Source organism: Melospiza melodia, chromosome 4 (genome assembly GCF_035770615.1).
Source record: "Melospiza melodia melodia isolate bMelMel2 chromosome 4, bMelMel2.pri, whole genome shotgun sequence".
Taxonomy (NCBI): domain Eukaryota; kingdom Metazoa; phylum Chordata; class Aves; order Passeriformes; family Passerellidae; genus Melospiza; species Melospiza melodia.
The window spans coordinates 78,723,629-78,745,636 of NC_086197.1; the positions used below are offsets into that span (position 1 = coordinate 78,723,629).

The 22,008-nt window shown below is 38.1% G+C and overlaps 1 protein-coding gene across 3 annotated transcripts in view; it reads left to right on the plus strand.

The window, feature by feature from the left end:
- Positions 1–2,043: 2,043 nt before the first annotated feature.
- The window catches only part of MDFIC (MyoD family inhibitor domain containing), a 52,194-nt gene continuing 32,229 nt past the window's right edge, over positions 2,044–22,008 (plus strand). The window contains exons 1-3 of one of the 3 annotated variants that reach the window (XM_063155301.1): positions 2,044–2,183; positions 4,342–4,497; positions 15,711–15,842. In XM_063155301.1, coding sequence (XP_063011371.1) covers positions 4,407–4,497; positions 15,711–15,842 — 223 coding nt within the window. In that variant the 5' untranslated portion in view covers positions 2,044–2,183; positions 4,342–4,406. Of the gene's footprint in view, positions 2,184–3,792; positions 3,908–4,042; positions 4,102–4,341; positions 4,498–15,710; positions 15,843–22,008 lie in introns of those variants that run through there. The other 2 variants (XM_063155300.1, XM_063155299.1) reach the window with 2 other exon arrangements.

Here is a 22,008-nt window from a genome sequence, read left to right on the forward strand (position 1 = left end):
TCCAGGAGCCAAAAGTACTCCAAACCAAGCACAATAGTGATCTTCAAATTCTCTTTTACTGTCCTTTTATGCATATATTGTGGGTATTTCTGCTTTTAATCTATATTTAAAAAATTATTTTAAAGAATTTATAAGCTTCAATTGTAATTATGTTATTTTACAATATAATTTGGTTTTAATTCCAAGTTTTTTTATTTAGCCCAGTAAGTATAACTGTCTTTCCATTTCAGCACTGCTGCACTATAAAATATTTAGGACAGAGATCCTGCCATGATCCTAATACTGAAAAAACTGGTGAAGTTTAGAATAATACACACATGTTAAAATTACATATTACAATGTTGAAAATCATGTTCTCAGGCATAGCAGAAGAATAACTTGAACTCACAAGTACTGAGGTACAAGCAATCAATCACAAAAAGATTCAATAATATTATTGCCCATTATTCAGAACTATTTAAGGGTGTTAAAAGGGAAGCAAAATGTCTTCAGTTCCTCCTGACAGAAGGAAATGAGCATCAGTTAAAGAACAGCCTTGGGGAAGGAAAGGGTAGTGTTAGGATGGAGGGAAAATTTGAGTACCTAGACCTTCATTGATCCCTAAGTAATTGTTATTGACCACATTTTTTATTGGAAGAGTTATGCACAATTTTCCTACAGCATTTCTGAGATGGGCATCTCTGCCACCCGCTACTTCCTCCAACACAAACTATTTAAAATCCAAAAACCCACAAACACTAAAAGTTTGCCTTGGAAAATTCAAGCTCAAAATATAGCTTGAATTTTTAATAATGTGAGTAAACAACCTCTGCAGCTGTTAATTTTGGAATGTTGTGGGCTTACTTTAAATAAACAACTTGCATCTTTCTGGAACATTTTATTCTGTTCAGGGACGAGTCTATTTTGACTGCAGGTAATATCTTTTGTATGGATTGTGTTAGAACTCAGTCTAGGAACAGTTGATTAACAATTTTGTTAACCATCCTGGAAACATAGGATTATATTGTACATTTAGTGCACTTTTAACAGAAGTGTATTTTAAAGAATCTTTATAATAGGGGAAGATACTTGGAGGGTGTTTTCCATGGTGATGGTAGTGTGGGGGGTTTTTTTGCCAGGTGTGGTCTTGTGGTTTTTTTTTTTTTTTTTTTTTTTTTTGTTTTGTTTTTCTGGTGTTTTTTTTTGTTTGTGTGTTTTGGTCAGGGTGGTTTTTTTGATGTTGGTTTTTTTTTTTTCCCTTTCATGAAATGTTAGCTTGCCTACAAACTATTTATTTTCTATTTACAAGGCTTTTGAATTTCTCTTTACATCAATCCCAAGATTTGCCATCAATTGCCTACAAGACCTGAATGTTATTGTTTAGTAATGGAAGACTATATCAGAATACATTTGTGCAACAGCCAGTAACTTGTTTGCTATAGTAAGATACAGTATACCTCAGATTTGTAGCCTACTTGTAAGGCTGATGGTGTTAGGATCTGAACCGCCCACTTCCTGAGAATTGTCAACAATATTTTAGAATGATATGTATTTTACAGGAAAGTAATCCAACAAATATTTGAGATTTGCTGTGCATTTGTTATAAGTACGCTGTACAGGAAGTACCAATGAGCTTTGCCTATCTGTGGTATCTCATTAACAGGAACCACATCTGGACCCATCTTCTTAAAATCACAGCCTTTGGTATGCAATGTGCTGCCTATTGCATAATATTTTAATGTACAATTTCAGTGCATTGTGCTTTTTGTGTATTAAATTATCTTACCTTTTCTTAATCGGATTTTGTTTAGGACTGCCTCTGACTGCATCTGTTGTACTGTCTGCTGAAGATCCTGTAAATTCACTTAGTTAGAGCTTTAAACTCTACAACTGAACCTTGTCAGGGTGACCTCTACCCACCACCTTTTTAAAGAAGATAAACTGAACGTCATGGGAGTTTACCATGTGGGTTTCACAGATAAGGTTAAAAAAACCCACCGAAATACCAACCCTGGGTGGTATCAGCTCTCCATAGGCATTTATTATCCAATGAAATATTTTGGAAGCAGGGTGTGGTTGGCTAAATTATTGCTCGTCCCACAGCTCTCCTCGATGTTTCCAGTTTCAGAGAGAAAAACACAAGCTTGTATGTTGAGAGTGAGTCACAACCTTTCTTCTCCTACTGACTCACTTGGGAGTTTGAGGTAAGTCATTCTACCTTATGTTTTGATCACTCTGCCCCCAGGACAGCAAGGAGGGGAATGTGGAAAGTTATGCAATGTTTGCATAGATGAAAAGTGTAGATATAGAGACCAACATTATTATTACACAGTAAAATAATAGCTTTGTTGGCCCCAAATGAATTTTTTTCACACAGCTTCTTTTCTACATAAAACATCTTTTTTCTCCCCCATTCATTATATAAATGTTTAAAGAAAAACTATGCTGCACCAAAAAACACCTTACGTTACTGAAATACTAAAAAATTATAGTATTTTTCAGAGGAAAGCATGTGCACCTTTCATCACACTTCTCTTCTGCACCAACAATGACAAAAATAAAGCTGTAGAGTGGTGCAAAATTACTGATGACTTCTGAAATAAGAGTTAGCTCTGAAGGGTGTGGAGTTCACATAGAACTGGCTCCTAGTTAGGTATTTACACTTCATCCCGGTTGTTTTGCAAGCATGTCAGGGAAAGGCTAAACTTTAAGAAGTTAACGTTTAAAAACTGAGCATATTGCTTAACATGTGTGATATCAAAATAAATATCTATCAGATATAGTCTCTCATGTTAGGATGCTGACAGTCTATAACTTGTATATTTTATATTCCTACTTTTGTTTCTTAAAAAATATATTTAGATATCTCACTGGCATGAGACATAACAGTAAACCTAGCATATTTACTAAACCATAATAAGATAATCTGCTTGTAAATTTTAAGGAAAATACATTTTAAACCTGCACACACTTGATTGAAAAAGGTGACATACTGTGTTCCCATAAGCAAGGCAAAGCATGTATAGACACCAGCACATGTGTGAGCAATAATCGCAGTACCCTGGGCTGTGGGCAAGAACAGGGCATAACACTGATGATCACATCACACTGTGGCATGGGAAAGAAGTGTTATTTCCCATATGGAGAAAATCCCGGTAATACTACTTGGCAGCCGGTAGCAGAGGAAGTAGTTTGCACTTAAGGGTTCTACTTTTGAAAACTGCTTGTTCTATTCCTCGTGTTGAGTATTTGTGTGTGCCGGCTGTGAAGCCCCTTCAATGGACATAGGTGCACGATGCCGGTCGGGGCAGGGGCAGAAGGGCGGTGTGTGCCGGCTGTGAAGCCCCTTCAGTGGATATATGTGCACGATGCCGGTCGGGGCAGGGGCAGAAGGGCGGTGTGTGCCGGCTGTGAAGCCCCTTCAGTGGATATATGTGCACGATGCCGGTCGGGGCAGGGGCAGAAGGGCGGTACGCGCAGCAGGGCCCGCCGGGGGCTGCGGGGCCCGCGGTGCCGCACGTGCCGCTCCGCGCTCCGAGGCGCAGCCGGCGGCGGGCGATCCGCGGCACGGCGGCCAGCCCGGGAACCAGCGCCGCTGCCAGCGCCGAGCTGCACGCCCTGCCCGGCCTCGAAAGCCTCCCTTTCACATTCTCCTGGGGCTTTTTTTCCCTTCTTGCCTACTTCTGTCTGACGGGTTACGGTCTCCTGGGGGAATTTCCATGGCTGGGGGCCCGGCCGGGGCCAGCGCGGCGCCCCGCGGCCGGCCGGCCCCGCTCAGCCCAGCCCAGCCCCCGGGCCCGTCGCTGGCGGGCGGCGGGAGCTGCACAACCGCCGCCCCGAGCCGCAGCCGCCGCCAGCCGGAGCGGGCTGCTTCATTGTCCGGAAATGATGGAGAAGGAGTGACTGCGGCGGCGGTGGGACAGCGGGAGTGAGTGCCAGGCTGTGCGCGCCACTCACGGGGGAAGGCCCGCGGCCGCGGGGCGGGCGGCGCGGCGCGGAGGAGGCGGCTGCCGGGCCGGGCCGGGCCGGGCGGCGGGGCGGGAGCGGCGCGGAGCTCCCGCGGCCGGGGCGCGGCGCAGGGCCGGGCGGAGTGGAGCGGAGCGAAGCGGAGGAAATGCGGAGGTAGGCGCGCCGCGCTGCCGGCCGGCTCCGCCGCGGCCGCCGGGCCCCCCCGGGCACCTTCAGGGCCGCTCCCGCCCCCGGCCCCGCGGGTGCTCGCTGCAGGGGGCGGGGGGCGCGCCCGCCGCCGCGCCGGAAAGTTCCCGCCGCTTCCCTACTGTCCCTCTTCGGTCCCTCGCCCCGAGCCGTGAGTTTTCTGCGTAAAATACATTAAAGAGTCTTTTCATTTGCTTGTTCCTTCAGGGTCGCGTGTTAGTTTTGTTGGAGAGGGGTGCAGGCTCTCTGTTACTTGGCGAGAGAGCTGGCAGATGTCCCAAGTGAGAGAACCTCTTCCTCCGGGGCCTGGAGGGCCAGAGCAAGCTCCGACTGAAAACAGCTCTTTGATCTCTCTCCCTCGAGGTAAGTTGCTTTAAAGTTTCTCTGTAATTGTTGCGCGTTGTATTTGAATGATACATTTACTGATTTGACTAGTGGGTTTTAACCCCTCTTTTTTTGCCCCTCCCTTCTGTAGTGTATCTCTGGAGCACTTTCGCTTCACCATTTTAGTGTTTTAACCCAAAATTCCCATGAAAAAATTAACAAAAAAAAAAAAAAAGAAAAAAATTGCTGCTCTCAGCCCTGATTTTCAGTACTTGAAAAACTGCAGTCATTCAGAGGCAGATGTTGCTCCTTAAATATCGCTTTTGTTTTTCTCACCTTTGTGTTTGTGTTTATAAATTCTTTCCTGTAAAGCTGCCCTTCCAGGTCTTGAAGTAAATTATGGAAGTTAGATCCAATAGTGAGAGCCTTGTTCAGGTTGGAAGTCACTTTGCTGTGTTTTTCTTAGATTACTCTGTGATGCTGCAGCTAAAATCAGTCTCTGAGAATATAACTTGTTTCATATCATCTGTTCAAAAGGTTATTTAAAAGTATGTTAATCTTAAATTATTTATGTCTTATTTGCTTTTGAATAAATTACACTGATACTCTGATCATCTTCATGTAGAGAAGTTTGACAAAGTATATTTTAGGTTATCCTCAAAATTGGGAAGCATGCTTGCCTGTCAAGTCCTGGTCTGTGAAGATGAGACTTTTCTTTGTTTATTTATTTACAGCTACAATTTTCCAGAATTCTGAAAGGAGTTTAAAAAGTCTCTGAAAAACAGACAAATAATCTTGTTCAAGAACTGTAGCTTTATTCATAACTGGTTAACTGGAGCTGAGCCTGGTAATACAGTTGTGCAACTGTGGATTAAAAGTGCAGTCTTGTTTTTGTAACTAAGAAAATCAATAGCTATGTGTAATCAGAGCTGAAGACTTGTTTCAGAAACCAGAAAGTATCTGTAGCTAAGTGAAAAATGTTTTGGCAAGGGGGCTTTGCAAGTTGGCTTGTACTTATCTTATTGTTGGATGGGTTTTGGGGTTTTTTTTTTGTTCTAGAGAATGACTCATAACTTCTAAACAGTAAAAAATAATAATAAAAGAGATTAATTGCAGAAGATCAAGCATGCAGAACTGAACTGCTAGAATCCCATTTTTGCCAGAAGCATCAGTACCTGTGATATATGTTTATTTTCAGTGTGTTGTTTTTATTTGCCATGTGGTCAACCAGCCACAGTGGTTAAATTCTGCATGTAGGCCTTACATCAAAGTTACTGAAGTGGTAAGTCAGTGAACTAACTAGCATGGAAGTGGTCTCATTCTCACAGTACCACTTCAAACATAGTGTTTACTATGAAGTGAAAGTCCTATGTAGGATTGTAAATACATGCTTTTTTAAATGAAAAGTAAGGGAGCAAATACTGATCTTTCTCTGACAAGGAATGTTCAGAAAATCTAAATGACACAATTAAACCTGCCAGCTTTCTGAGGGATCAGTAAGGTACAAATAAGCATTATGATTATGGTTTGTTCACTGGCCTCACCTATCGAGGCACATGCTCAATTTTAAAGCTTATGTATGATTCACATAAAGACAAAGCAGAATTCTGCATTCAAATACATTATTTTTATTCTAATGAACTTATATTTAAGGATTATATGGATTTTTAATGTGGATATTTGTTGCTTTTTTCTAGTCTAAGTTTGTTGGGGAAGTGGGGGTGGAAAGAGGAAAAGGTGAGTTCATAACATTTCCAGTCAATATTCCAGCATTTCTGTTGTCAGCTTTGTGGTGTGTGGTTACAGAGTAAGGTAATTCAGATATTCCAGGGCTGAAAAACTAAGATAGTATGTCTGGGACTTTCAACAGCCCCTGTCCTTCTATTCTGTCCCCAGGACATCCAAAATTACACTGACTTCTCTAGAATTTGGTGATAATTTTAAAAGCTTTGATTGAAATTCATATTATTGACCTATAAATGACTTCATATATTTACAGTGAGATATCTAAAATCTGGGTTGACTTAAAATTAAAGATTCCCTAATCAGGAAAAGATGGCTTATCTTGTATGTATAATAAAGTATTAAGTGCATTCTAATGAGAAGGAATTTCTCATTTGTAACAGCATACTTTAATGTGCTTTGTATATGTTTAACTGATATAGACACCTTGTCCTGGGAACAAACTTTTCCTCTTGTGTAGTTCTGTGAGGTATCATCAAGAAATCCAGATGTACAAAGGGTTCCTTTTGCTTGCTATCATATACATTCAGATGGTGAAGAAAGGAAAAGAAACTTCAGTTGAATTTTGAATATTCAAAAATAGCTATCCCACAACATAATTAAGGACCAGGCAAACTTAATAAAGCTTAGGCAGTATGCAGGAATATTCATCAGTTGTGGACATGGTGAAAACTGGGTTGAGGTGCAATTTGGCCTACAGATGTGGTATGCTCTGGCTTTCACAATTTAAAAGAATTTTTCTGTGATAGTTTAACCATTATGCTCTCTCAACATATCCCCTGTCACTGTTCTTCCTTGTTAGTTCATTTTTCAATAAATGCATAAATATTAGTGAGACTCTGAATGCCACCCATCCACAATTAGTGGGCTGTGAGAGGGAGCAAATGAAATCATGGGATCTTCTTTTGTGGTAATGTCAAAATTCAACTTCAGTCCTTAAAACATTATCTATGTCAGCGTTGTCTGCTGCTCTAAGAGAGACACTGCAGGGTGGAAGGTTTAATGTAATTTCTGCAAACATGTTAATTTCTGCCACATCCTTCCAAAAGTGTAGCTGTGCTTGTGCACCCTTGTTCAAGATGCTAGTGAAGCCTTCTTTCTTCCCTTACTCATGGACCTTGGAACCAAATTATGATTGCATCTACTTGTGTGATGTAGTCAGTGAATAGTGCCATGTCTCTGCTCAGACCACTTCAAGTTGATTGTGATCAGTTATTTCTCAACTCATAGGTATCAAAATAATGTCCCTGAGGAAGGAATGCTGCAATTCATGACCATTGGACTCTATGTGTTAAGGAAAATGTTTCATATATTCAAAATTACGGTGTGATTATTGCCTGGACTATGGGTATGATTTTTTTTTTAATCCTCTGCATTTGAATAAACCATGAGAGAAATAAACAAGAGAGAAATTCAGGGCTATCATCTATAGATTATTTGGAATGCTTTTGTCTTTGCTTTTCGGTAACTATAAGCTAGAATAACAAAGGAATAATATTTAGCTTTCTCAATTAAAAAAGAAAATAAAACCAATAACTAACAACTTATTACAAACTTGAGACTGATAATTTCACTATAGTAAACCTTTAGATGATGGGAATTCACTAGAACTTTTTATTTTAATGGGGTGGGGAGGATGGAGAAATTGAGTAGAAATATCAAGAATTAGATTCTATAAGTGACTGTTCTCTCTGGTGCAAATCGTCTCACTGTTGCTGGATGGAGATGCAGCTCTGATTTGGTATCTCAAGAAACCATATGCAGCAACTAATACTTCCATTCAGAATATGTACAAAGTACTCCTCTTCAAGAATGTGATTCTAATCTTCATGTTTTCAGTGCTTAACTGTTTTCATGATGAGGAACACGAAAGGAATCTGATGGCTAGATGAGATTGGGTGACAAAAGACTTAATGCAGGGGATGTTTGGACGTTCTTGAGGCAACAGTGATTGCTATCACAACAATTATTCCACTTTACCAGCAATGCCTCAGTGTTATGAGTAATATATTTTTATTTTAACAGTTAACCAGTGTACTCAGATTGCTCAAACTTACCAACTATTTCCTCTATAATTTCACTCCCTCTTGCTATCTGACAAGAGCTGGGAGAATCTGTATTGATTTGTTTCATTGCTATGTGCCAGTACTGAGGCATTTATTTAATATTGCTGACTAAAATATCTAAAACTTTGGTAAATAGATGTCTGACTCTAGTTTGTCATGAAAGCATATGTCTGCTTTCAGTTTCACGTGCATACCGTTCCAGTCAAGTGATTCATGCCCTCATGGGTGTGATAGACTTGTATTTCATAGAGTTGACTGTAAAGGCCTTGTATCAAGTTTGAAATATTTTTGTTCCATCTTACATCACAGGTTTATTTTATATCACAGTAATTCTCCTTAAATTCAGCTCTGGGCTCTCAGAAGTTAGATTTCTCTTTGCTTTAAACACTTCTTTGCTTTTCTTTTTTTTTCTTTTTTTTTTTTTCCCTAGTAAGTAACATTCAGCAATGAGTGTGTTATCCTACTTTTTTTTATTTGGATCAGCCATGCAGTTTTGAAGTAAATCTGTTCACCTCTACTTTGATTTACATTGTGGAGTGATCCTAGGGAGTGACCTGGATGGGATTCCTTTTGCTCAAAATAATGTGAAAGCTGCAGGAATGTGCCTAATACACTCCAGCCACTAGTACGCCTTGAATCTTTAAGATTATATCTGAGAACTAGTTCAAAGTAGAAAGCCCCTGGAACATGTATTACATGGAATATTCTTAAAGTTAACTCTTTCACTGTACAGGCCCAGTTTTATTGGCCATTGCTAGTACAGCCATAGCTGGCAAGTATTGCTTAGCACTTCCATGAAACTGGTTTTGTATACATGTGAAACTTCTTTGGATGAATGACACACGTGCATAACTGACTGTATAATTAGTATGATTATTTGTGAAAAGGCTTCACTTATATATCTGACCATTTTAACACTTAAAATATTGCAGAATACCTATTTGCACATTGCTGTCCATTTTTAATTTATCGTGACTCAAATTTGTTCATGGCTGTCAAACTTCTAGTGCTTTCATAGTTATTCCATAGCTTGCACCTGGAAAATCCTGTGTAAGAGTTTTCAAAAAAATTGCTCAGTTAAATTGCTCTAATTTTTGAGAAGCTATTTTTTTCTGTGGCACTTCTGGAGCCATTGAAAGTTACAACAAGATACTTAAGTGAAAACCACTGAAATTAAATTAATGCGAATAAGTTTTTTCTTTTTAAGTTTTAAAACAAACATCTAATTGGAGGCTTCCAACTCCATAAGTCATGGATTATCGGTATTAGTTAGATGTCATTAATGAAATGAGATTGTTTCAGGTAAATGCTGGAATAGGTATTCTGTTACACCAACTGTTGAATTTATTTGTTATATAAGATGCCTAAAAGTTTTAGGCATTTCATGAAGTAGATGGTAGATGTTACTGTTAATGATTACACTGTGAAATGTGATTTTATCAGGGTTTCTTTGTGCTATTGTTGTGAACAGTGGAACTTTCAGTAGGAAGTAGCATCCTTAGTGGTTCCTTGCCAGCAAGGTTATTAATGAACAAAGGAAGTGTTCAAAATGCAGTGTTTGCCACATGCTCTTCAATCCCTCCCAACAATTGTAGACAGAGAACTGATTGTTACATTTCCTTTTGGGAACATTCTTTGACTTTTTTTATTTCTCACAGATCTACTTATGTGTTTGTGTTTATGTTTTGTGGCAATTGATTTTCTTTTGTAATTGCTCTTTCCTTTGAAGGACAAAATTTTATTTGGGATAATTCGAACCTGGCACATTTATTTTTAAATCTGCATCTACTTGTTGTAGGAAACACTCAGGCCTTCTGATGGTTCATCCCAACAACTAGGTCAGCTTTAGGTCCCCAAGTAACTTTGTTTGTAACTTTTAGGTGCCTAAGTAATTTTGCTTCCAAATCTTTCCTTCGCCCCCACGCAACAAAACTGTTGGACCACCATTTGTGATTGCATTTTTGGAGATCAGTGATCACTGTGCCAGTCCATTTTGCTTATTTCTCTCTCCTTGATGAGAATGATGCACTCAGGTTTCCAGAAACTTCTCCCAACAGTTGTTTTTTTCTTTACATGCTATTTGGAGCAGTCCACCACCTTGCTGGTGAACAGAAAATGAATGTCATAGTGGCAAAGGCTTTGGTTGTTGCAGCAGTATTCATTAAATTCATTTTATATGCAAGCTCCTAAATTTTATAGACAAACTCTAAACCTGTTTCTCAAGTCCAGTTTGTCATTTTGCTGGTCATGCACTCTAATGATTCACATTCTTGGAAGAGATGGCTGAGTCAGTATATAAGGTTATGTGTCATCTAATGAACAGAAATCAGCTGCCAGTCAAACTCTGAGGACATGCACTTAATGGGGACACTTGTTTCCATTTTTGTTTTGTGTATGTTGTAAGCTTCATGGTACATGATAGCACATGTGTTAAATCACAGAGACCCATTTCTGAACAAGAAGATGTGGTGTGGCTCTTGGGGGCAGCTGCTCTGTGAATGTATCAATAGACAAACCCTTAGAGAAGAAAAGTTGGTTGTTTGCCAGACTTGAGCTCTTTGAGCTCTATCTTGCAAATACACATCCATTACCTATCTTGTTCTATCAGTTTTGTGTATAAATTTCATCCTCACTTAATCTAATTTGCAATGCAGAGAAAGATACACAAATGTAGCTCTGAAAAGAGAGATTATTCACGGAAATGGTCTAGGAATTTTTCAGGAATCAGTTTGATATATGTTCCAACAACTTTGGAAAGGCATAGGATGCAGAATTAGAAGTAATCTGGGGAGATTGCCCTATATACCTGTTTTGCCTAGTATACATGGGTCTTTCTTGACAGCTGACTATTTGTTAAGTTTACATTTTGATAGGGCTGTTGTAATAGTAGTGTTGTTGCTAATCCAGACTGCTGACATTATTCAGTTGGTGGAGTCTTGCAGAATGTATTTGTCATGTTGCAAAGGAGCGTGTGTAACCAGAGGCATTCTCCAAACTAGAACAAAAGTTAACAATCAATATTACAATAGTCTTAAAGGTGAAAACAGATTTCTATTCCATGGAATATGTGTATTTCTGTGTAATTTAAAAATAAATATAACAAAATTATGGTAAAATGAATGTATGTACTATAGAAATGATTTATATGTATTTAAGTAATTCCAGAGAGAAAAAGCAGTAATTCAGTTTATTCGCTTATTTAATGAAGCAGTAACTTTGAGATGTGATTAGAATTTTATTTTTTTTCATTAAGTGGCTTACCAGTTGTCTGTATCATAGGTATGATTTGGCTTTTAGCCATCTCAACTCTATACTTTGCGAGCATGTCATATCTCTTACTATTTAAATCTTCAACTTGCATTAGTCCCTGGGCAAGCAGAGTTTCTGCCCATGCTTACCTTCAGAATAAATCACAGGGTGTTCTGTGTGGGTGTCACTCTCTGGGGCTTTTGACTAGAAGCTTTTCAGCCCTGGCACTGCTGTTAGTTTAGGGGAAGTACAGAGCCACACAAGTTGCTGGTTTGGGGCTGAACTGTGGTAGGTAAGAAGTCTGTGTTGCTTTTGTGACATGACCTAGAGTAACTTACTGTGGTTTTGAAGAGAGATTGGATTTATACTTCAGCTCTGCCAGACTCAGAACATAATGAGTCTTTTCTTTCCATTATTTGAACTGTTAAGAAGAGCATCTCTTTTTTTTCTTGGCTGTCAGTATTGGAGGTTAGCCACATGAGAGTGGAAGGGTGTACTAAAGGAAGCAGAAGCTAAAATACTAAGGAAGTCTTACAGAAAGAATTCTTAAGGGTAAGCTTGATTGAAACAGAAAAGTGTTACAAACTTACTTGAAGATGCAGTGGAAAAAAAAGTCATGCTTTTCTATGACCAGATCCAGTCATTAGTATTTCTGTCAAAGTAAGGTCTTTGTGTTGATTCTTCATAAACTACTGTTGTGAAAATTCTTAGGTACCTAACATAAAAGTAATGGAATCGACAAAAGACAGGAATAGTCTTGAGGCTGTCTTCATGTGTGACTTGTAATTGGTATGTTGTAGTGGCACCTCTAATATTTAAAAAAAGAAAATATGATCCCATTTTCAACTGTTTGTTATAAGGCAATAAGTAATAAATTCCTTTGTACAAAAACTGAGACATGGTACATATTCAAGAAAAAGCAACTGAATCAAGACACCAGTGTGCGCTTGTTTTCAGTAGTGTGATTCACCAGAAGCGATTTATGAAAAAATGCTCAAATATCTAAAAGAGATCATAAGGTCTATTATTTCTAAAGCCCTATTGAACTAAGTCTGGGTGTGATGGGGTTAATTTTCTTCATAGTAACCCCTGTGGTGCTGTGTTTGGGATCAGTGACTCAAGCAAGGTTGATAGCACACCAGTGGGTTGGCTATTGCTGAGCATCAGTCAAGGTTTTCTCTTTTCCCACTTTTCTCTCCAGTGACTAGACTGCAGATAGGCCTGGGACTGGGACGGGACACGATCCAGGCAGCTGGCCCAGGTTGACAAGAGGGCTATTCAACTCCATAGAATGTCATGCTCAGCAATAAAAACAGGGGAGGAGATTTCAGGGGAGGTAGCCATTGCTTAGAGACTAGTTTGGGCATTGGTCTACTTGTGGGAGATGGTGAATGATTGCCTCTGCATCTCCTGTTTTACTTTTCCTTCCTCTTTTCTTCACTTATTAAACTGTATCTTGAGACACAAGTTTCTTCCCTTGGGTCTTTCTGTTCTCTCCCCTTGTCCTGCTGGGGGCTGGGCAAGGGAGGAGAGGCTGCGTGGTCCTTAGCTGCTGCTGCCCAGGGTGAGCTGGGCACACCACAGAGCAGCATCTATCAGGATGAGCTGCTCCAGTGGGGAATTCTGGAGTGCCAAGTAAGATACCAAACAGGTGTTTAATGGTGTAGGTTTCTGTTATGTGCATTTACAGGGAAGTCTTCATGTGAATTCAGTAGATCAAATTAATGTTAATTGTTTTGAACTTTCTAGCAAAATTGTTTGCTGCTCAATTGCAACATCGTTTCTGTTTAACTTTTTAATGGTGCTTCTTTTTTCTTGTTAACTTCTACTATTGTTTACATGGTCTTGACAGGCCATTTACTATATCCAGCTAGGACAATAAAAGTGCACATGAAAAATACACATACAGCCTAGACAATGAGAAGGAGAAAAGAGAAAAAATACTGAACTGAAAACAAGAAGAAGGATGAAAAATAAATTCATATGAATAATGATGACTGATTGTATTCTGCACTCCTTCAGATTTCTTAGATAAAAATGTAATCTATAGCACTAAGGGCCCCATAATATTAACATTATTGTTTCCTTATAGCCATTCATTGTTTACTACATGAAATAATAGGGTTCTGCAAAGTCATATCCTATATGAGAGCATTGTATACAGCTACTCTCTGGGTCTGTACTAGCACTGCTGGGTACATATTGTAATTTTGGTGCCATCAATGTAGTCAAGTAATTTAAGAGCAAAATCTCATAAAATAGCTCATTTAAGCTTAGTGTTTGTTGAAAGCAGAGTGCTTTTACACTAGCTCTGTCAAGACACTACTTATTTTTATTCAGTCTATTCCAGAACACTTTTCAAACACTTTTGAAACATATTTGCACCTAATACTTAACTGCACAGGTTAAATCATCATACAGCTAAATTTTCAATACAGTTATTTTGTATTTGATAGATACCAGGCAGAAATAATTTGTATCTGATGTCTGTCAAAGGGGTTGAAAAACTCCATTTTGCCTTGTTGTTTTGGTTAGGGGTTTTGGTTGGTTGGTTTGGGTTTTTCTTGCTGTTTTTTTTTGGTTTTTTTTGTTTTTTTTTTTTTTTTTTGATTTTTAATGTTAATAGGATGAGTATCTAGGTAAGATTAAGTCATGAGGGAAAGGAGCAAAACTCATTAAAGTCAATATCATCCCATTCATTTCAATAACTACATCAAGTAGTTCCTCTCAGGATGAGCTTGAGCAAATACTGACAAGTTGTTGGTGGGAGGGAGGACTGAGAGCAAAGTAGCACCGAGTTAGCTAGGTCAGACATTTCAGAGGTGGAAATTGATAGAAGGGGAGCAGCAGTGCTTGAAGGCATATGCTACTATACACGCAAGATGGCATATATAATTTTGAGTGATGTCCAGTGCCTCAGTTTAATAGGGTGGATAACAAAGGCAGAAAGTTAGGATTTAAAATCAAAGCACTGTGGGTTACATGAGAAACTAACCTTTACTATGTCACAGTAGCAAAAAGTGATTTTTCTGTGTCTCAGGACTGGACTAATTGCTTTACTAGAGGATACAGTATATGAAAGTGTAATACAGGTTTTATAAATGTATTTGTTTGAAACAAATAAATAGAGTTAACAGACTTTTCAGTAGTTGCTCATCTAGGTTTATTGTAAATATTAAATGATGTACACATACTGAAAAAAATACATATTATGAAAATATTTAGTGTTTTACATATCCCTTGAGTGAGTAATATAAACTGATTATCTGTTGCTGTGAATAATGAACAAAGTAAATCCAGATTTAGAGATATTTCCTTGAATGCCAGTAGGAAAAACCTGGAACAATCAAGAACAGAAAGATTTGTCTGTGCAGATTTGATTATTAAAGCATTGACAGTGAAGATGAAAACTGTCACTTGCCTTGGTTTGAGGAAATTCTGTTCTCCTTGTGATAACTGGCAACATCATCAAAACAACATCTGTTACATTGTGAAATAAGCTGAAGAATCCTTCAAATAACCTTACTATGGAATTTTCCCTGCATCTTATAAATGCTTGGAGAGAAGAAATACTTTTTTTTAAATTTTTGGCTAAATGTTTACTTTTAATCCGCAGTGGCTTTTAAAAAGTATTTTTCAACAAAAAATAGGTAATTGTGGTTTAATAATTTTCTGAATTTTTGTACTTGTCACTTTTGAAGTTTCAACTGCATTTGTCTTTGATTATGTGTTTAATTATAAAAAATAGAGAACAAAATTTTGTGAAATTACTATAGATTTTACGTGCTGGACCCACATGTATGTGGGTAAAAAATAATGGGGTTTTGTGTGACAAAGCTATTAAAATTTTTATATGAAAACTTTGTGGAAGGTAACTAAATAAGAAAACACCTCACCCCCCCCCCCCCCCCCCAAAAATATAATTTGTTACAGAAGCTGCTGAGTTGCTGAGTATTATTTTGCACAATTGGATACAATATGACTAAAAGTCTTTCTTAATGAGAAATTATATTGATCTAGGCTAGAAAACAAATGGAAAATCAACTTTATTGGAACATAATTCTAAGGAAACAAATGGCGATGCTAAGACAAGTTATAATGTATGCCATCTTACTTTTAATTTTCAAAATTAATTTTGCTCACATAGAGAAAAAAACTGTAGAAAATAATATTTTGAAATTTCTTTTGACTTAGGAAAAACTGACCAAGAGACTGCTGTGGAAGAAGATAAAGACATAAGCCAGCCTTCCAGTAATCAGAGTATACAAGCAGAGACACAAGAGCAGTCCATCTGGGGAAATCGCACTGATGGTGACCTCATCAGAAGTAAGTATTTCCAGAACAAATTGCTGCCGCTGAGGCCTGCTTTCACAGTGTAATGGGATGCTGCCTGTTGACTCTGTTAAATGTGTGTCAAATGCAATTGTGTTGCAACTCTAATGCACATCTACTGAATTTATTTCCCAGATTGACTCCTGTCAGCATGCATAAGCAACAAGTATAAAGAAAGGTGTGATTTGAGTGGTGCAGAATGGTATAGACCTCTGTAGCATCTAAGCCTTTAAAGCCTTAGTGTTACATTCTTCTCATTAATAGTGCAATAGTTAGTACTGCATGTATGCAGCTGTGCTAGGTGTCATCACCCTCAATTTTCCAGGTAATGCATATATATAAGCAGCAGAGTAAACTATGCTTCCAGATGCACTGAGTACTGGTCAGGTGTAAGTTTTTTCAAGGGTTTTGAGTCCTGAAGTAGTAGACCCATGCTATGGAACTGTGGAGTTTTTAAATTAGTTTTTTCAGCTTCACATTCCTAGTGTATGTCCTGTATGCTTTAAAACATAAAAAGGTATGCAAGATCATTCCAATTTTCCTGTCTTGGACTGAAGATCATATGCTATCCATTGTACCCTCTTAAGGCAAAAATATTTCTGTCAATTGCCAGAGGTAATACTCTGTAATGCTCTAAAATTTTGTGAATGCTTGAACGTTAGTTGTTTAAGGGAGGGGCAGCATAAGGAACTATTCTCTAATTATTGGGTGTATTCAGAAACAAAATGGACTAAATGCAGAGTGGTGCTTCAGCTCTCTTGAGGTTGTCTGATCCCATATTTCAGTGTTAGTCTCTCTTTACAATGCACATTGTACTGCTGACAGTGGGGTAAATATTTCTAAACCTACTGTTATCAAAACTTGTGGTTTTTTGCTGCAATTATCTGTTTCTTTTTAGGTTTTTTTTTTCAATTGTTTTGTTATTTTGCTTAGTTGGTTTTTAGTCTCATCTATACATTTATCTTCTCTGGAACTTTGTGTTAGTATTTGAAATTATTTTCAAATCTTAGTTAATCCTTTTTTTTTCTCCTAAATAATTAATCCCAGTATATGCTTACACCTCTAATATATTGAATAGTTATCTCAATCCTTTACAGGAAACTTGAATTTACCATATCAGATATTTAAATCTGATGATTTAAAATAATTATATTTAAATCTGATTTAAAGTAATTTTTAAAGGGCTATAAACAGGGAGAATTGTCCTGCACAGCTTGAGAGTTTACTTAAGATTTGCTTCATTCCAGAAGGTTATTGTTTTAGATCTAACTGTCCCTTGCCAAGCAATTGTTTTGTGCTTATGTTGAGGATATGGAAGGGTGTATATGGCATCTTCTGCTTTTGGAATAGCCTCCTTCTCATCACCTCTTCCTAGAAGTTTCCTTATTCCCAAATCCTTGAGGACTGTAGGGTGATTCTGTGCATCCTCTAATCTGTTCACCACCAAGACATACTACAGTGGCTGCACTGGGGAGTGTGAGGAAATGATACTTTTTTTTCAACATATAGTAGAATTTGCAGCAGATAGTGGAAACCTCTGGTGAAGTGACTTGATGATTATATGTAGTTATATCTATGTGATGGAAGGGTTAGTCGCTGCTGAATTTCAAAAAGAAAAAAAGGAAAAGGGGGAAGATAGGATAAAATGTATTTCAGTGTGCATGACTGTCCTCATCCTGGAGTCATGAGTAGCTTTATTCTGACTTTGAGTCAGAGTAGTACTCTGACTTTGTGGAAAGCAAGTTTAGCTGAAAGCTGTAAGTTTCTAAAACACTTAGTCTTAGTAAGTGTGTAGTAGAGGCTTTATTATGAGTCATATTTGATTAGATGCTGTGATGCAAACCTCTCCTTGCTTCAGATAACCTTTAGTTTAAAGTTTTCTACATGGAAGAAACAAAAATGATGAAATCAAAGCAGTTTCTTTTTGGGTTTTTTTTGGGGGGTGTGAGGCTTATGAGTAGGGAAGTTCGTTCTCCTTTTAAAAATTGAGGAACAGTGCTTGACCAGTTACACATTTTGTAGTTTGCAGAAGTTTTACAACTCAATATACCTAGTAGCCAAGTTTGAAAACTAGAACAAGTGAAATAAACATAAGCTTTCTTATCACAAACAGTTACTTGGGTATTCCATGTAAAAGATAAGTATTGTAGCTCAAAATGGTCTTGATTCAACCAGATCTATTACCCCACCAAACTAAAGTTCACAGACTGTTGTATATTGAAAGAAGTTTGAGGTTAGAAATAAACAGTGTTTTGATTATTACAGTATATTTTAAAACTCTTTCTAAAAATTGTTTTAGACAGCGCATACTTCACAACTGTTCCACACTATTCTAATGATTCAGTTTATTTTTTTCCCATACAGATTGTTTTCCATCCCCACAGCTGATACATACTCCATTTGTCTTAGCATTAGCTTTTACTTTATAAATGTTTCCAGCATTTAATTTCCAAGGTTTTCCTTGTTTGCAGCTGTTTTATCCTGCTGTTAAATGGAATTAGATTAATCAGTCAGATTTACTGGCACACTAACAACGAAGTCCAGTGTTAGAGCCCCCGTAATGACTTCATTATGTATGATTTCTCATTTGCACTTGTGAACTCAGTTTACCAGGCAACATTAATAAACTAAAACACTGCCCCCGTTTTCCACAGTAAGATGTTTTACATTCACCTTGCTTTGCCCTTTCACTCTTTTTTTCAAGCTCCCTTTTTGAGCCTCCAGAGATTTCCTCCAGATTAGCCTTTTCCCTGTCTGCTTTGGAGCATCCCTTCTCCCCATTAATGAAAATGTTCAGAATATCCTGGGTAAATGGTTAATCTTACAGGAAGCCTCAACCAAAGAATTTATTGTTTTTGGAGAGAGTTTGAGAATCAAAAGATTACTGTGTACTGACATATAAACAATGAAGGGCTGCATAAGAAGGAAGCAGTTGTGTTACCTTTCTGTGGTAATTGTTAATACACTTGCATAACTGTTACTGGAAGATTGTTCAGTTGGAGAAGGGTCAGGGGAGAACCACAAATATCTCAGGAATGACTGGAGTAGTTGAAAACCTGCCATGTTGTGGAAAACCTCCTGGAATTCAATCTGCTTGGTGTTAACAAAGGGAATAAAGAGGGACTTTGCCTAGTCCCTAAGAAGCATGCCACAACAAACAGAAATTTGTTAAAGACAGTTCTTCAACTATAGCAAGACAAAGGGAGAACTAAATATAATGTCAGGAAGTTCAGTTAGACTAGGAATAAGGTGTACTTTTTTAACAGAGTATTTGAGAACAGGAAAAACTGCCAAATCCTTGGTGGCTTTATGTGTGTTAAATTGGCTTTAGTCATCATAAGGTGGCAACTGCTATCCATATCCTTGAATTTTAGGACCTGAGTGGAGTCTTTCCATAGTGGTTCCCCCAGCTGGGAAGACACATATTTTTCAGCACAGTTATTCTTCTGGAAAATGTTGATACTGTTCCCTTCTCTTCACAGGCACATATGTATTTTTTATATTATTTCTCACTGTAGGAGTTCTGCTTTATGAAAGAGCTTTAGAATAAGTCCATCTGCTATCTTTTTTGCCAGTGCATTTAAAATATCTGCAAACACCTTCTGCTTATTTTCATTGTATGGTCTGGTGGCCCATAATGAAGTGGTTCTGCTTCTGTTATCACTCACTCTTGGCAAGTGAGGAGGAGTGAATGTTAAACATGCAGCAGGGTAACCTGTGGCTATAGGAATGAAGCCATAGCAGTTTTTGCTGCTCTGTGTAACCACAATGCTCTTCTTTGTTCTCTGGAAGAGGTATGGGATTTTTTTCCCTCTTGGAGAAAAAAAGGCTATAAAGATGGATTTTAGAATACTTAGGCAGGATTTTTGCAGAGGCCACTAGGTTATCTTCAATGTGTGTTGCTATGCAGGGAAGGGAATGTTTAGGAGGGAATAAAATGCCAGTCTTGAACACTATTTGCTTGTGAGGATTTAATCTCCTTTCCATTTCTCCAGCAGAAGCTTAGCTATGTGATATTTAAGAAAACAAAAAACATCTACCATAGATTCAAATTGTCATGAATAATTGATTAATAATAATCCAATTCTGAAGATTAAATACCTAAAATATGCCCATGTTTTACAGATAGAAAGGTCATTGCTATCCATCATTTTCTAGCTTCAATTGTCTCTTTCTCCTCCATGGAACACCCTCCTGATAAGAGTGGTTCTTCAGAGAAAGGGATGCTTCTTTCAGCTCTGTGGGGATCAATTTTACATGGTCTTCTGGCCACTATTTTATTTACTATATGCTTCTGAAGTAAAAACCTAAATATTTTTTTTTCTATGTTGGCATTTTCACTTTACATGATTATTTATTTAATTTTAAGCTTTGGACATTCCTTTCCTTTGTCTGGCTAAGTGAGTGATTGCTATAGTTTGTTATGCTGTTTGTGTTTGAGTCTGTTGGTTTGGTTTTTGTTTTTCCAACAAGAAGTAGCTAATCTGCTGTTAGAAGTCTATTTTGTTTGATATTAATCCAGATATCATTTCTTGGCTGTTCTATGATGCACAGTCATCTTACAATTACTGTGATTTCAAATGATCCTGTTTATTCTGTCTATAAAATAGTGCAAAGTGCTTGAGTTAACTTAAATGGTTCTTTTCAAAGCTAGAAAGTATGACAAATACAGTCTTCTTCCAGCATAACAGTGTGTGACTACAGAAATTGTGCAGAATAGATTAATGGAAATTATTCAAAATATATTACTGGGTTTGAAAGGTGTATTCTATTAGTTAAAGAAGTGATTTATGTACAATGTTCCAAATAGACCCAGGTATAAAAAATCTGTTAACCTATGAATGAACAAAGTTTAATCAGTTCAATATTTATACAGCAGCACAGTATTTGATATTTAGAACCTTCTTTGAAAAAAGGTTAATCTATGACAAATCTGGATAGTAGATGTAAAGAGGTCCTCCCTGAGAACTCCTCTCCTAGAGATTTTCTAATCCTCTCCCTGGCACAGAACCTAGCCTGTGTTGCTTCTGTTTCTCCCCTGACCTGGCAGTTCTTTCACTACAGCTGCTCCAAAAGTCTTCAAAAACCTTCTCAGGCCTGTTGAGGGGCCTGGTGAGTTTTACAATCAAAGCCTTTCCCTTTGATCTTCACTTTACCCTCTCCTGGGTGGAGAGGGATTTTCACAGGTGGCTGTACTGTTATAGTTACACTCTTCAGAGTCTGACTGGGTCTTTGGTGTTAGCCTGGAAAAATGGAGGCTCAGGGGAGACCTTATCACTCTCTACACCTGCCTGAAAGGAGGTTGTGGCCAGGTGGGAGTTGGTCTCTTCTCCCAGGACAAGCAAACACAGTCTCAAGCTGCACCAGGGGAGGGTTAGGTTGGTCATCAGGAAGAATTTCTTCACAGTAAGGAAGATCAGATGTTGGAATGGACTGCCCAGGGAGGTAGTGAAGTTACCATCCCTGGGCATATTTAAGGAAAGACTGGACATGGCACTTAGTGCCATGATCTTGTTGACATTGTGGTGTTCTGTCATAAGTTGGACTCAATGATCTCAGAAGTCCTTTCCAACCTAACTGATCCCGTGTGTTTCTGTGCTTACAGAATGACATGAGTGTTGCTGTAGTAGTCCCTTGTACACCAAGCTGCTGCCAGGTGTATTTGTTTTCTGTATATCCTCTTCCCTTCAACATTTCATGCTGAAAGGCAATGCAGCTAATGATGGTCTGAGATAGATGAGGAATTTGTATACTTTGTTGTCACTCCGTGTCAAGAAATAAACTTCATGCTGTTGTTGATCCATTTACAGAACAGCAGTCAAACTTAAACTGTTCCAGATGACCATAAGATAGGCGTATGTATTCTGCATATCACTAATAGCCAGAATTACTTTGAGCCTTTTAGTTTCTGTTTTATTTTACTTGTGACTCTCAAAATGTTATCTGAATTTATGGTCTGAGGCTGAGGAAGTTTGGATGGCAACAATCACCAGTAACAGACAAAGGTGAAATTCTTCGAGTAGCGTGTGCTTGCTGTGTTTGGGCCTGAAGTAAATTGTATCTTTATTTCAGAATATTTTCCTGTGTTGTATTGGTACTGTCTCAGAATTAATCATGCTGTTATGCCTATATGGGAAAGAATAGATATCTTCTTTTTCTG